The 18,307-nt window shown below is 33.2% G+C and overlaps 1 protein-coding gene across 3 annotated transcripts in view; it reads right to left on the reverse strand.

The window, feature by feature from the left end:
- Window positions 1-18,307, reverse strand: part of LOC136849080 (uncharacterized) — a 1,041,516-nt gene that overhangs the window by 355,845 nt on the left and 667,364 nt on the right. For all 3 annotated transcript variants that reach the window (XM_067122009.1, XM_067122007.1, XM_067122010.1), the window contains exon 7: window positions 12,490-12,590. In XM_067122009.1, the coding sequence (XP_066978110.1) occupies window positions 12,490-12,590 (101 nt within the window). The remainder of the gene's footprint in view (window positions 1-12,489; window positions 12,591-18,307) is intronic.

Raw genomic sequence — 18,307 nt, forward strand, 5'->3', positions numbered from 1 at the left:
TACTTTAGACCTGACGGAAAGAAATGGCAACGTGATGACACACCTGAGACGTTTCCCTACTTAGAATTAAGACGAAAGAGTGGGATTTGGAAGAAGTGGCGAAGTCTTTAATTGGCCCTGTTTTGCTATAAAAATGGTATAACCATAGTTTTGAATATACTGAGTTAAATTTCAAATGCTTTGATAACGGATAGATTCTTTTCACAAATAAATGTTTAGACGACAAAATTACTTAAGGATGAATTGCTTATGCACAAGATCTGCTAAATATAGGAAAATTACGAGAATGTACCTGATTTACCACCATTTAAATAACTGAAAGTATAATTTCAGAGCAAACCACAATTATTGCCGCCATGCACCAAAGCAAACCACAATCATTCCGATGCATATTACAAAAAAAAAAAACTAAGAATCTTTCTCCGAATATCATCTAATCTCTCTCAAAACCAGAAACAATTTTCTCCTTTTATGAACAGGAACGTGAATGTTCGTCTACTACTACTACTACTACTACTACTACTACTACTACTACTACTACTACTACTACTACTACTACTATTATTATTATTATATTAGTAGTAGTAGTAGTAGTAGTAGTAGTAGTAGTAGGACATATTTATATGGGATATTTCTAACAGACAATATACCAATACAGCAAACTTCCATAAAACAGCATGCCGTTAAGAGGAAATCCTGAACAGCTAAGCTACGTATATAATCAAGTGCATATGACTACGGCAAATCTACAAACATACATAAAAAACAAAAAACATATACATGTAGTAAATCAAGGTAACTAAGGTAACTGCAAATGGCGCTTTAAAGGATTATTACAGCATCATTTAAATTCGTGAGGATTGGTGCCATATAACATAGCACATGGACCCTGTGGATTAAAATGTACTCAAAACTAGTTTAATATATAGTGTATGTTTGTATGCATACATGTACACATAATAACGTACACTACATATGTTAGTATGTGTACATCTATGCATACTAACATACACTATATATATATATATATATATATATATATATATATATATATATATATATGTATACATTTATATATGTGGGTATGTGCGTATGAGTTTGTGTAAAAAACTTGAAAAGATCTCTCCTGACGATAGTAGAGGAAATGTATCAGTAACCAGGGTAAGAATTGAAGATTTTAAGATGTTATATACAGTATACACACACACACACACACATATATATATATATATATATATATATATATATATATATATATACATACTAACATATATACATATATACATATATACACTGTGTAAAAATACAAAATATAAATATAAACCAAACAGAATCTTTTCGAAGTATATGGACAATCTCGTTCTATAAAAATATTTGTAATTTTTAAAGTTATCTAAATACATTCAATGGAAATTTATTACAAGGTTACAGGAAAGGAAAACCATTTCGTCTACAAACAGTTCTTTTTCTAATAATACTGAAGTGCAAAGTAAAAATTCACATTTTTATTTAGTTTCCTTGTCCATTTAAAAATATGATTTCGTTAAAAATTCAAACTGGCAGAAACGACACAATTGAGAAAGAGAGAGATCCTTAAAACTTGTATGGAAATTTTTTCCTTACGTGAAATGATACTAGACGTTTCACTTTACACCAGTGCCTTTATATATATATATATATATATATATATATATATATATATATATATATATATATATATATATATATATATATATATATATATATATATATATATATATATATATATATATATATATATATATATATATATATAACATATATATAAACTCACGCCTAGCGATTTTTCTCTCTTTTATCCCTTTAAGTTTTCTGTAAAAGAAAACTATTGAAATGGCTATTTGTCTGTCCGTCCGCACTTTTTCTCTCCGCCCTCACATCTTAAAAACTATTGAGGCAAGAGGGCTGCCAATTGGTATATTGATCATCCACCCTCCAATCACCAAACATACCAAATTGCAGGCCTCTCGCCTCAGCAGTTTTGATTTTATTTAAGGTTAAAGTTATCCATGGGCCGTGGCTGAGAGTTTCATACAGCATTACAGTATGCTCTGTAAAGAAAACTTGATTGCTCCGAAGAAACTTCGGCGCAATTTTTACTTGCTTCTCTCTCCACCCTAGCTGCGACGCATATCAGTCGCCTAACAACTAGATATATAATTCAATGCCAAGAACAAGCACACTGAATTCTTAGGGAGCGACTCCTCTCTCCCTTTGTCCTGTTCAAGATTAGAAGACTGATCGTCCAGTGGTGAGCTAGAAGCGCTGCAACCACAAAGCTTCGAGGCCAGAGAGAGAGAGAGAGAGAGAGAGAGAGAGAGAGAGAGAGAGAGAGAGAGAGAGAGAGTCTTTTAAAACCTCTACAGTATCTTTCCCCTTGAGGATAATAATTTCCGGAACTAATTCAGTTGACTAAATAAGACGGGGTTTATCTGCCGATACAGCGTTCTGGCATTCACCCCAAAGAGAGCATTCTATGTGCTGACAAACAACAAACAAAACTACGCAAGTTCAGGCGTATTCCCACATACTTGCAGAAAAAAACTCGCGTGACTAACATTCGGCTCGTGATCTACGAGAGAAAAGCATATAAACCCAAATAAGGTTGGCAAACACCTCCCTGGTACAAGAGCCCTAAACAAAAGAATCTTTGATGTTCTGTGCCGCAAAGAAGAGAGTATTTTTAAAAGAATTAGACTTTTATTCACAGGCTTTTGGGCAGAAGAGGAACTATGTCTGGAACAGGAAGAAGGAAAGGGAATTGTCACAAAATACTACTCTTTGCGTTCACAATTTTTTCCAATTATTACTACTACTACTGAATGACTTGATATAAGAAACTACTTACATAAAAAATAAATCGCTTTTACGCACTGAACGAATAAAAATATCAACTTTCCATCAAATTACACATTCACATTGGCGAATTAGAAATCATTGCTACCATGTTCATTTTCTAGGAAACGAATCGCGAATACAACAAAGATGTTACATATGAGAATAACATAACGATTTATGGAAATTTTGTCTGTTGGAACACGTCGATTACCTACGGTATGCATATAGTCATCTCACATTCCATGGGTGTCAAGGTCTTTTAGTGAAAAACTTTCATGACTATCGTAACAGAATTTGCCACATAGTGTGGTTATTTTCTTTTTACACACTCGTTTTTTAGGCAAAGCCCTTATGCGCATTCCCTTATATATCAACTGCCACTCTGCAATTTAGCGAGCAATTCTTTTGCAAATAATGTACAGTTGGTCTTCCTTTCCACTTTTCTCTCATTTAAATGCATCTGCAAATATTCTATTTATTTTTCTAGCTTAACAATGCTTGAACGCCAGCGTTTCGCATCTTTGTTAAATTTCGGATATTTAACAACATATTTATTACTTTCGTTTAACATCTAAACTAATCACAATCTCACTGCCCTTCTGCCTATCATTTGCTGTCTTGACCATTAGTTTTCTTAAATCTATTAGAACTATGCTAGTGTTTTGGGTTAGTAATAAATGGTCCCTCACTTTCATCATGAACATCTATCATCTGGTAGTTTCTGAAGGATGATTTCAGTTGTTTTAACTGTGATGTTTGATGCTGCTATGTTATACGGATAAGACATACACATACATACACACACACACATATATATACAGGTATATATATATATATATATATATATATATATATATATATATATATATATATATATATATATATATATATATAGTGTGTGTGTGTGTGATTATAATATAATATATATATATATATATACATATATATAAATATGACAAAACACCCAGTTGTTACCACATTTTTATTTTTAATTTCTCCTTTTCTTATCTCCACCTTCACTCACATCACGATTTCTTCCCATTATTCTCACCCCATATCTGCCTGTTCGCTGATTTTGGCAAATAAATGTCCACAAGACAACATACATTCTCAAGGACGATAAATCCGGAATATCGTTGTTCAACTTCCCATCTTCATCTATAATTCATTAACCTTGTAACTGTCTAGAAAAACCTAGAGTGTGGAAGCGACACACATCCACGAGACTACCACTAATCTCAGAAGGGAGGCTTCAAGTCCTTCCCATGTTGGCATTTGTGAAGGTTATGCAGAGATGTAAGGTTTGGAACCATAAAAATAAATCTGTGATACCTGTTTGGGAATCCACAACTGTCTGGTGTAGCAGCCACACTTAGATTTCTGTTCAAGGTCCACGTCCAACGATTTTGTCCCTCCCACATTTCGTTGGTGATACCACGAAAAATATATCGAAAATGACTTATACCGTTTCAACGTTGCAAACATCATTATCAACAAAGAAGATAACTTAGAGCACCACTAATCATTGCGCCCTCTCCCTCCTTTACCAGTTGGTATGAATGGTACAGGAGGGAGAGGGCGCAATGATTAGTGGTGCTTTAAGTTATCTTCTTTGTTGATAATGATGTTTGCAACGTTGAAACGGTATGAAGTCATTTCCAATTTATTTTTCGTGGCATCACCAACGAAATGTGGGAGGGACAAAATCATTGGACGTGGATCTTCAACAGAAATCTAAGTGTGGCTGCTACCCCAAACAGCTGCCCCTTGCATGCCCCCAAAACCATCAATTAAAAAAATAACCCTGCCTGTTTCTTACCATATTACTCTCATGTTTTTTCTGTATGAACCTATCCAAATATTGTACACTTTTGTTGAGAATACATATAAATATATATATATATATATATATATATATATATATATATATATATATATATATATATATATATATGTATCTGTGTGTGTATGTAAAAGAATGCATGTATTATGTGTGTATACACACACACACACACACACACACACACACACACACATATATATATATATATATATATATATATATATATATATATATATATATATATATATATATATATATACATACATACATATATACACAAACTTTCTAATAAAAGAAATCCTGAACTTTCCCATTCTCATATCTGCCCTCTTTATCCATCCTACTCTTCATTCATAAACCCTACGATTTCTGTTTATTCTGTAACCATGCAAATAACCCTTACTGCATGTCCCTGTTAGCATCCCTCCCACAAAGAAAATAAACAACCGCGTATCACCAAGCTGTTAATGGAAAAACTTTTAACCCAAATTCAATTACTACTGTGATATAGGGATAGGGAGTCGGGGTCGGGGAATGTCGGGGGGATTAGAAACAAAGGAAGCTGAGATTCCAAAGCTATGTGTTAGAGGGGGAAGGTGAACAAAGCAGTTCACGTTAAACTTCTCACCAGATTTCGATTAACATCATTTACTGCGTTAATTCCTGACAGTTTCATATCCACTGCCAATCCATTCCTTTGTTATGCTTTTCAAATACATCTACTCCTTGATCTCAAGTACCTCCAAAAAGAGTTTTGGAACAAACCATCCGCTAGAAAACCCTCTTCTACGTTTTCTGAACTATTATTTTCTGTTAACTCTATTTCCAGATAAATATGTTTTTTATTCATTTTCTAAATATCTAATCTTGTTCAATAATTAACCTTAAGGGCGTTTAAGTCTTTCAAACTAAATTTTCCAAAATAAGCATATTTGCTTTATTCCAACTGGTCTTGTCCAATTCATCTCCCACTTTATTTTGCAAAATTATTCCGCTTTTTGTTATGCTCATAAATATACTTCATTAACATACCTCGCTTTACACCTCCGTTACCATTTTGGTTCTGGACCATTAAACTGAATTCTTTAGTGAGCAATCCTCAATAGCAAAAATAAGCAGAAAAGTTCATGCTTTCCTCCAAAGTCTCATTACAAGAGAGAGAGAGAGAGAGAGAGAGAGAGAGAGAGAGAGAGAGAGAGAGAGAGAGAGAGAGAGAGAGTTACATAAAGGGACGTATTTTGATAACCTTATTTTCAACCTTACTTTAATATTACGATAACCAATATTAGGATATCCAAAAATACATCTATACAGAATAAATCACATTCTACTACACGCCATTGTATATAATAACTTACTTTACTGGAAAAAGACGTTTAGATCCACTTCCAGTTTTCATCAGGTAATCGCCCTACCTTTCTGTAACCGGTTCATAAACTCCAAAGTTCACAAAGAATGGGGCGCTAAGCATCTAGTAATAAAGTAGAAAATCTTTTCTACGCTTCACCATTTTACCGTTCTCTTCAACACACTTATTCCGAACAATTATCTAACCTTCCTTTTCCCCGCCTTTTCCCTAATATATCTTCATGGTCAAAGAAACATGGACCAATTTATCTTGAGTTCGTCTTGACGAAAGAGCTGCTCTCTCTCTCTCTCTCTCTCTCTCTCTCTCTCTCTCTCTCTCTCTCTCTCTCTCTCTCTCTCTCTTTTTACATTGTAAATCTCAGATACACCCCATAGCAATCTATCTTCTATCTTAATGGTATACCATACTTCCATTTCACAGCACAGCGCTAAGTAAGGAGTTTTTATCTAGAAAAGAACCGCTGCTACATGTTTTCCCTTACAATACCAGCTCTGTGGATATTCGAAATATGAGTTTACTTAGTGAAATATTTAAAAATCGATATTATATTTATAGATATACATATATATTTTTTTCCAGTATGCATGTATGAATTAAGCTTAGCATTTCGAGATTTATAAAAAGACAATTGAGGACAAGGGCTCTAGCAACAACTACATTATTAGAAGCTCCAAATCATTTATCACTTTTATTAACACTCGACCTTAGGAATTCATCTTCTGCACTTCAAAATAAAACTGAGATTTCTTTTTTTTTTTAAGAAAGATCTCGCTAATCTCATTTAGTAACTAACTTGATATAACTTTATACTTTCTTTTCTTCAACTTCTGATTTAAAGTTCATGTCAGAGTGACCTTTAACCTTTTATCCATTTTCGGTCCTCATCTGACCTTTCTTTGGGCCGCGCAGTGTGGAAAGATTTATTTTTTCAACTCGTTATGTACAAAAAAAAATGAGCTAATGAGGTAATTCTGAAAATGGTATAATTTATGAGATCTTAATTCTAATAACGGTCTTCGTTCGTTTTACGAGGTTTTCTTTTTTTATGCATTTACAAGTAACTGCTATGTTGTTTTCTACAGCTTAACGCTTCATAATATCCAAAATATTTGATAAAATCTTTTGAGAAATAGAATCAAGTTACTCCGAATCAATAAACAGGCCTTTCAAACGGTTAAATTTTTTAATGTTAATGACCAGTCAAGCTGAACAATTTTAACCACTGTACAAAGGTACTTCCACTGTCAACGGTTAAGAAAGTTTACAGCTAAGAATATTCTGTTTTATTTCAAACATCGGTAATTAGTCTAATAAAATACTATTCAGCTTACTACAACAGAGTCAGCTCTTACAGCAAGTGATTAATTCTACCTTTGTGTATGATACTGTAAAACTGGTCTTATCTGTTAATTCCAAAAGCTGTCTCGTTACTTGATGCCAAGAGGAAGGCTACGCTTACATCCTTTTCATAAACAGGAAGAGCATCTAAACTGCCATTTCTTCTTTTCGTCTGGCATTTCTCTATCAAATAGTGCGTATTCCTTAACGTTCCTTACGAAATATTTGTGCTGGGATTCATTTTAAGTACAAAAAGCAACGATCCAATAAATCATATAATGATAAATACCTTGCTCAAACTGTATTCTCCCATTTCCAGTAGAGCGTAACTTTAATCAGCTAAACTTTTACAAGACGCAGACAATTTTTCTTTTCAAAAAAGCATTAGATTCCCACATTAAAAATAAACTGTATTTACCAAAAGTTAATTTTCTTCTTGTATGAAGACAACCAGTGAGTGTCTTCTTCAGTGTCACTCACATCGGGAACAACGTACGCAGAAATGGTCTGGGTCACCCCCAGCGCACATCATTTCTCCCAAAGAGATTTACCAGAAGAGAATTAGTTTTAACCGTGTTATTTTTCTAGTGCCAGATCTTTTTCCTGGTAATACATAGCAAATTATCTTTATACAAAGCGAATGGAGGTGAACAAAGGTCAAAAGTCAGGATTAATTTATTTCTTTGAAAGACACCGAAAGTTACATTAATGACATTTTGTTGTATCACAAAGATAACAGGCAAAAGTAATCTCCTGGTGGCAATAGAAAAAGGTACATGAAAAAGGTTCTCTGTGCTCCAATGTAATTTATTCATCGTTTAATATAACTAATTGGTGTGCGGCCATTCCTTTTGTATTTTATTTGTCGCGAGGCAATATAGGCTTCATTTCCATAACCCTCTTGAAACAAATATTTGTGCAACCTAATAAACGGGCTATTCCGCGTACAATAAAAGACCTTTTATTTCAGCGAATAAGTCATACAGATTACGCATCACCTGAAATGCCTCATTACATGTATGTATGCGCGCGCACGCCTACAAATGCACGAACATACATCTATTATGCGTTTACGTAAAGTTTGAATTTAACAAGGAACTTCGTAGACATTTACATAAGTGTTTGGTTCGCCTCTTGGACACACAACACACACACACACACACACACACACACACACACATATATATATATATATATATATATATATATATATATATATATTACAGAGAAAATTTCACATCAATATCTAATCCACGAAGGCATATATACTATAATGATATTTGGCAGATCTTTGAAAGTTGAACAACGATAATACTTCGAGACTTGTACAACATACTGGACCCTTTACCCAGTGTAATGCTCATGAATTTTATAATAATTTAGTCAAGCTCCGTGTATACATAAAAACAAACAATGACTGATCATTCCACAAGTGATGGCAAAGTTTTTCAAGGACAAAACAATGTGCAAATGGGTACCCACACTGAAAATTTAACAAACGAACTTTCGCCAAAATTACTGAAGTCGAACATTCGCTATTAAGTTTTACTCCTTCTTCCCACTAGACTGACACCAAACAACATCTAAAATTCAAGCGCCTAAAGGAAAAAGGCTTTTTCATCACAGTTATTTGCAGCCTCAGAATACAAAAGAAAAAATATTTCTCCTGTTGCGCCTATACACGTGTTTAGCAAGTCCCTTCATTGAAATTGATGACCTGCTTAACGAGGGGAGCTGAAGTGGAGAGCCGTTTAAGTGTTACTCTGGAATTGCGTCACTAGTGCAGTCATCATATGAAAATTGACTAAAACTGCATAGGCAAAGATATTCTGCCTAAATTCTAACTTCCCCCGTCCTTTTCACTCACTGCGCTGTGTTATGGCGTAGCCATTCCATGCTCTAAAAGCTCGAACGCACCTTCCATTTATTTTGTGCGGCCTGACAAGCACTTTGTGAGTCACCGCCTGACGTCACACCAGGAAGCCAATTGACCTCCAGCTGTGCATGGTTATTTAACAGCACTGAACTTTGAGACTTTTGTGTTAGCCTATAATATGTCTCAAATTATCTGGGAAAATTTGCACACATTAAACTCAAAATTTTGAAGTTTTGCTAATCGTTATGACTGCATTTTCATCAATTATACAGAAACACTGACACACAGCAACACACATTACACAGTCTATATATATGTATATATATATATATATATATATATATATATATATATATATATATATATATATATATATATATATATATATATATATATATATATATATATATATATGTGTATAACTGATAAAAATGCAGCCATTACGATTATAAATATAAGTATCAGCCTAAGAAGCTGCAAACGCTTAAACACAATCCCATGACGGTGAAGATGGGTCTATCCCAGCTATAGTATATACATCTGAATTCGACAGACATTTGTATGTATAGGCGGGAATAGACTTTTATGCTTCTCTGTGGTCATGGTTAACGTTAACTTTTATTCTGACATATCACGTGTTTTCATTTGTTGCTTTATTTGAATGTTAGGCCTTGCAGTGACAGGTGTACCCTAAAAGTGTCAAGAAATCGAGAAGTTAAGAGACCATTGTGTCTATTACACATATACACACATATATATACATGTATGTATGTGTGTGTATAAGAATACTAACAGTCTGAAAGCTTTTTCCACATCAGCACATGTATATACATGTATATATATATATATATATATATATATATATATATATATATATATATATATATATATATATATATATATATATATATATATAATATATATATATATATATATCGTCCATCGTAGTTTATGTGTGTATTATATATATATATATATATATATATATATATATATATATATATTATATATACTGTATTATGTATAATATCTTACATTGTATTTATAAATGTATTATATATATATATATATATATATATATATATATATATATATATATATATATATATATATATATACATATACTGTATATGTATGTATGTATGCATGTTTGAGTGCGTGGCTGTGTAACTGTAAATACATAAAACATGGAAAAAGGTTTGTATACGCAAGCCTGAACGCTACCAATAATAAGTGAAGATAAGATACTGTGAATGAACAGGATATACCCACAAGAAAACGTACACAAAATAAACTATTAAAATCTTACCCCTTTCGTTTCTCTCTTCCAAAACTCCCTAACTATCTTCCTTTTCCAATGCAACCTCTTTCCCAAAAGCGTCTCCCATTGGAATTAAGAATTAATAACTTCTGAATTCGCTGAGATTTTCCGCTGACTTCCCTCAGGGAAAAAAGAGAAAAATGGTTCAAAGGGAATTGTTCCACACAAACACACACACATATATATATATATATATATTAACTTTATCACATACACAATTGTTCTGTGCATTAGTAGAATTACAAAGGACATTCAAACTGGATGGTATTTAATGAGTTTTTATTCAAAAAGTTATAAAAAGCTTTCTTGGACAAACAGTCCACATTATCAAGTATCCTTGATACTTGATAATGTGGACTGTTTGTCCAAGAAAGCTTGTAAATTTTTGAATAAAAACCCATTAAATACATCCAGTTTGAATGAGGTCCTTTAGTAATATATATATATATATATATATATATATATATATATATATATATATATATATATATATATATATATATATATAGACACACAACACACACACACACATATATATATATATATAATATATATATATAATATATATATATATATATATATATATATATATATATATATATCACTTTTCCTGACACTGCAAATACCTTTCATCACCGTTACCACACACATACAGGGTCACAGCCAAAACAACCCTCACCTTTTCCGAAGGAACAAAAGAGCTGACGTCATCGGGAAAAGCATTAAGAGCCAAACACGGTAATAAAAAACCTCATTCCATCACGTTATGGTTTGAAATCGACGCTAAATGAAGAACGGTTTCCCCATTACGCTTCAATAAAGGAACGCTCTCCTATTACGCAACCGGATCCTCAAAAGTGAAAAAAGAAAAAGAAACTCAAACAGCAAAACAAAAACGTTTCCCTTGTCATCTCAAAGCCCACGACTTTAAAAATGCTGGTGTGCGTAACATGGGTGCTGATGTGGAAAAAAGCTTTCAGACTGTAACTAGTGGAATTCTTATACATTCGATGTTCTAAAAAATAATAAGAACGGGTTGAAAGAACGTTTTGCTTCAGCGATTTCAATCTATTTTGAATTTCTGCATAACTTATTCAAGGACTTTTCCACAAAAAGATTAACGACATTAATAATAAAACAATATTGTCTAAAATATCCCCCCTTAGTTTTCCGTACCTCCTCCACTGGACTCCAATTCATTAGTCTATTATTGACACCATGGAAGTCAAATAACTTTGAGTTCACTCAGACTCTCTATAGACTTTTAGGACGATAGACTTTAAGACTTCAGCCATTCAGAGTCACGCGGTTACTTTTAACACCATTCACCATGAAAGTGAACTGAGAAAGATATAAATGCCTTTATAACTAACGACCAAAATCAAGTCACATGAATATTTGATAAATTCGCTGATCGTCTGGAGGAAGCTAGACAAGGTCTAATTTTATTCAACCCCTCCTTTTTCATTACAACCCAGCATAAAAAGATGGTCATCATTCTGAATTCCAGGCAGTATCATTAAACTGCACTATTTACAAAAGACACACAAACCTGAAAAAAGTATATACAGCTACAATAACAAGAGCACTATAGAACTTAAACCACCGCTTGAATGGCTGGGACCTTGTCCAACAGGCAAGGTAGTTTAAAATTATCCAGTCGTAATACACCTAAGGTCCTACGACATTGGGATTAGGGTCACGTCTTACAATCTCACAAGAATGCACAAGAAATAAACTTTTCTCAGTCCGCAAAAAACCCAATACGAAAATAATAAGTTTGGCAAAAGTTCTATAGAACCACATGGTATATTTACTTCAAGGTCAATTGGGACTTCACTACTAAAACTACAGGATTTCCTTACCTGAGTACGAGAATGGTGCCCCCGAAGACCAGGTGAAAGAATTCTCGTACTGGGAGTCAGATGCCCCTACCCAGAAGGCAGCCGATGGATCTGATTCACCACTGAAAGCGAAAAAAACACAAAAATGTAATGGAAAGGGTATCTGGCATCATGGTAGTCGTTATTAGTTCCTTTAAACGTAGTTAAACAAAATAAAAATTCATCAGGGTAAGCATGTCCATTTTCACATGAGAGAGAGAGAGAGAGAGAGAGAGAGAGAGAGAGAGAGAGAGAGAGAGAGAGAGAGAGAGAGAGAGTGTAGCATACAGTAAAATAGGTATTACATTTTTCGAAATACGAATTCATGAAGGCCAAAGCTGTCAATCACTAGACCAATAACAAAATGCAAATGAAGCAATTTCGTACAGCCGGGAATAATAATTCTCAGTTAATCGATCCAATAATGTTGTTGCTCTCTTTGTTGTTTTGCGTTTACAGCTTTGCGCTGGGAATTTGTCATCTTTTTCCCTGGAACAACCAATTTCAATGGGCTTCGGAGATCACCTGGATGTTGAGTACAATGAGATCTTGTGAAATGTCAAAATTGTCAAAATAAATGAGTACTTTTTGGCATTCTGACAGTTGTTAAGACCTGAAGAATGAATGGTCTTGGAAGACAAGAAAAAACATAGGTGAACCATAACATCATGTTGTCCACTCACAAATAATAAGAAAGAATTTCTATCTTCATCAACAAATGTGGAATCATGTAAAATCAATAATCAGTAATAGATTTTAGCATCAGAATGCCTGCGCATTTGCTTACTCATGAGGAAAAGCCAATTGCAAAGCTAGTTCTAGGTTTTCGGGGTCAACGAAACTTAAATTTAGACTGGATATAATATAGTGTTTTATGACACTAATCACGAATATGAATATATAATTGAAATATATTACAAGTTACCTGCAATACTGATCGGAGCTTTAAAACAGAAAACAGGAAATGATTTATACGTTTAAAAATCTTTACAACATCGACGAATGTTTGGCTAAACATTACCTAAAAGAAATTGCTTTAAAACAGACAAAAAGGCTACATTTTATCGCAAATGATTTACAAGTTTAAAAATCCATCTGTTTGGCTAGAACTTTCTACTCTACAAACTGATAGTTATGCTTCTGGGGACAGAGGAATATTATTGGGTGTAAATATATATAGGAAATACAAAAAGACATGGAAATAAGACCCACTGAGGTTTACTCACTTAATGATACACTCGATATTATGAGCGGACTCAAACACTTTACCATAGGGCTCAGAAAAACCTAATGAGCAGTTAATTTATAAATATGCACTTTCAATATAAAAATATATATATATATAATGCATATATATACAATATATATACTATGTGTATATATATATATATATATATATATATATATATATATATATATATGTATATATATATACAGTATATATGTGTGTGTGTGTATTCTTTTCTGGAACAGCCTTCCTTTCATTTTCATTAAGTACTAAGGTACACGCACCTTAGGACATGTACCATCTATAACTCCCTGGTAACAACTTCACAATCTCCAGTGCTTCTTATCTTGAAAACTGAAGTCTTGAAACGACATATAAAAACTGCTATACTATTCTTCCATTCAGCTTTCAAATTGGCATCTGTCTCAGCCATCAACCTGTAGCCACCTTCAGGGCTACACTAGATCTGAACTGTACTCTACAATCCAATATACAGTCGAGTACAGCCAAATAACTGATTGAACACGTGAATCCAAAATGAAAATTTATCACAAAGTTCACAGCAAACAAAAGGGAAGATTCACAAATTTTTGAAAACCAGAACGCTTGTCACAAAAATTCCCTGGCTCCATAAAAGAGTCCCATAGGCTTGCAGCCATTTTGCGCCAGCAGCAGAGCATGAGAGACTTTTACACCAGGTCCAAATTTAAATTTGCAAAGTACTGGTTACAGTTACCTTGGATCCCCTAAGGGTGCTGATGTTTCTCATCATATGGGTGACTCTGATGTCCAACACAGCTAATATTGACAGGCTTTCATGCCTCATAAGAATTAAAATATGCACATTACACTGTTCCCACAAGAGTCAAAGGGGGTTGAAGAGGCTGAAGACTTTCAGCTTTCCTCTTTTGCAGTTGTGATTTCTATCTCTCAGCAATGAAATACCTTCTCCATATCCATCCAGGATACTTATCCCTTTCCATTTTCAATTGTGCTTTTCTGGCATAGCCTTTCATTTATTTTTTATCAACTGCTGATGCCAACGTGGCACTCATACCTGTAAGCATCTCTATACTCCTTAGTATTCTGATTTTCAAGGCCAATGCCTTGAAGAGATCATAAAAAACTGCTGTTATGTTACTCTATTTATTATTAACTTGGCAGTCAGTCTTTTGATCAAAAACATTATTCCTTTTACGGTAGCCAAGCAATTTGGGACCAGTGTAGTTTGTAAATTTATATTCAGAGGTGGCATGAAAAACTCTCAATATTATCTGGCATTGTTGCAATCGACTGCAGTTCATTGGGACTCTATCTAGAGAAGGATTCATGAAGAAGCATCTTGGTCTACAAATTTTCTTACACCTAATTTTTTAAACTGTGAATAATGTACCATATTTTCATTTTGGAATCTCGTTTTCATTCAATTTTTTGGCTGCACTCGCCTACATATTTGAGTGCAGTTTCACTGTGAATATAGTTTAGCCCTAAAAATGGTCATGAGTTAATGGCTGAAACAGCTATCAGTTCAAGAATAAATGAATGGAGCAACATAGTAGCAGTTTTGCTTATCCCTTCAAGAGGGTAACAACTACTGGGGATTGTGGAGGTATTGGAAGTTATGCTGTAGCACTTGATACATACCTTATATAACACACACACACAAACACACACACACACACACACACACATATATATATATATATATATATATATATATATATATAAAATATATCTGTGTTGTGTGGATGCCATTCATTTGTAAACTGCTATCATTATTTAAATTTTAGTTCTTGTTCGTCTTCCAACTTACACTTAATGAGAAGGCATCTATTACACTGACACTATCATATATCATTAAAACGAATTTAGGAGCTTTTTTTAAAAAAACTAATTTCTTCAAAACACTGTTTTAAAAAGCACTTCTTTGAAAAAGTTACTGAGAACTGTTGAGGGTTTATTGTAAATCTTCCTTCTGAAACCTGTTGTAACAACATCGATCAAGCTTTCCCTAAGATTCCCAAATATAATAAGTGTACATAATGTATTAGGCAGAGAGGAAATGTAAGAGGTGACTAATAAATACCTTCGTTAGGGTGAACGGATGGAGAGATGAGTGGTGTTGAGGGTTGAAACGCAGTAACTAGGGGCATTATGTCTAGACCATTTTCCACATGCTATAATAGCTCTTCATTTGTAATATCAAACTATTTTCCCAATAAGGGTTGGACGATTTGCATTTGCTACAAATTAACTAAAAAGCAAGATAAAATGGTAGTAATTTATATTACAGTACACATTTCTCCATGCTCCCTTAATCAAAGTTAACACTGTCATTTTCCTTTCAATCCTGCTGCTATACATTTTAATCGTATAGTGTTTCATTAGGTATCCCATACAGGAAATTTGCATATATTTCAAAGACTAATGGTAAGAGACATACAACTGATTGTTATGGCGTGAGTCATAAGCTACATTGTGAAGTAGAGAAACGTAAAGAGCGCCTATGTAAAATCCAAACGTTTAATACAGTCAAGAAGAGTAATCCTAATGATCTATACCTTCTGCGAGGTGACATTTAATACAATGTGCGTTATGAAAAAACACGTTCATTAAGGTTATAATGGTCGAAGATCAAGAAGCTCTTCCGGGAATTAGACGTTCTGCAATCAATACTGCAGGATGAAGACCACGTCAAACATCACCCCATGGCATAAGAACAAAAAGATTGAGTATGCATATGTGTATATTTATGTATACATGAATGCCCCAGTTTGTTTTGTATCTACTGAAAGCAGTTCAAGCACTGAAAGAGATTAGATTATGGTAAATATTATTATTATTATAATATAATATGCATATATATGTATATATGTATTATATATATATATATGTATACATATAAATACGTATATATATATATATATATATATATATATATATATATATATATATATATATACCGTAATGCACACACATAAATATATAAAAAATTTATATATATATATATATATATATATATATATATATATATATATATATATATATACATACTGTATATATTTCTGGTCACAATACTAGAAGCATGTATTTTTAAAAGCGACACTACCCTCTTAATGACAGATTTCCATACTTTTTCTGGATACACTGAATCCGAATGCAGGGCTTGAAATGGCAAGAGTTCCTAAGCAAAAACTAAATAAATCCAGCAATGTACTGTTGTACATACATGGCATACGCGTTGTAAATGCACGGTTGTATGTCTAGTCGAATAACCTGAAATTTACACAATCGGTGGCTACTCTGCAGGCGTTCTGAAATGGTACGAAAACGAAGAGTCGTCTGCTGTTAGTTGCAAACAAACCTCATCCTCCGGGAGCCAGTTGTTTACGATTGATACTCTCGTTAAATTAAAATAGAACCCGGTTCAATTCCATCCTGTGGAGACGATTCATCTCCCGAAAAAGCCACGAGACAAGAGCTTACCTTTCTCGCTCCGACTGTTTTCTGCCTTATTGCCCCGATCCATCACCGGTGGAAACAGCTGGCTTGAACCTAATTGAAATTCGCACAAACGTATTATTTCTCCCAAAATGGGTAATTTGCTATCCGGCGAAGGTGGCGTTTCAATCCACTTACTTACGATCACGTTACACGCAAACATTCTAGATGTGAAAACAAATTGGACATAGAAAAGTTCGTTCCAAAAGTAGAGTGCATCACGAGAACATGAAAAATTCCAGTCTCTAGGTTTACATTATGTGTATACCATAAATAGCAATAATTTACGTATCAAGGTAAATTATTGTTGTTTTGCTCTGCCTTAAAGCTATATATACATCCAGGTATTTCGCAATTATTTGTTTACAACAACTTATGGAAACTTAATTTTGACTGACTTCTAGTTACAATTCTGACCTCTATTTTTCTTGTGTTGCTTCACTCAACATACTACGCGAAAAAAAATACTCAGCTGCAAAATAACGACGAAAACAGGAAACAAGCATGGCAGTAAAAATTTTACTCAATTTTTTTGACGAATGAATACTTAATCACTGACACACACAAATATAGATATATATACTGTAAAATTGTTTGTAGTTTTGCAAAATGCATATATATATATATATATATATATATATATATATATATATATATATATATATATATATATATATATATAATATTATATATATTATATATACAGTATATGCACGTGTAACTGATTCACGAAGATATGGAACTTGATGAATATATAAATAAAAGCAAATGCCACGAAGGAAAAATGAAACAACGGAGTGGTAGAAAAGACTTTCGACACACGGTCCTTTACTAGCAGATATATATACAATATATATACACACACACACACACACACACACACACATACATATATATATATATATATATATATATATATATATATATATATATTGACAATATTTTTGTGGAAAATATTGTATATACGTATGAAGTGTGATGTGAATTATTGATGTGACTGTTAAAGTTTGAGAAGTTCAGGAAAGTATAAGAGGCTGATTTACAGTGTTGGTCGACGTGATCAAAAAGAAT

Source organism: Macrobrachium rosenbergii, chromosome 20 (assembly GCF_040412425.1).
Source record: "Macrobrachium rosenbergii isolate ZJJX-2024 chromosome 20, ASM4041242v1, whole genome shotgun sequence".
Classification (NCBI taxonomy): domain Eukaryota; kingdom Metazoa; phylum Arthropoda; class Malacostraca; order Decapoda; family Palaemonidae; genus Macrobrachium; species Macrobrachium rosenbergii.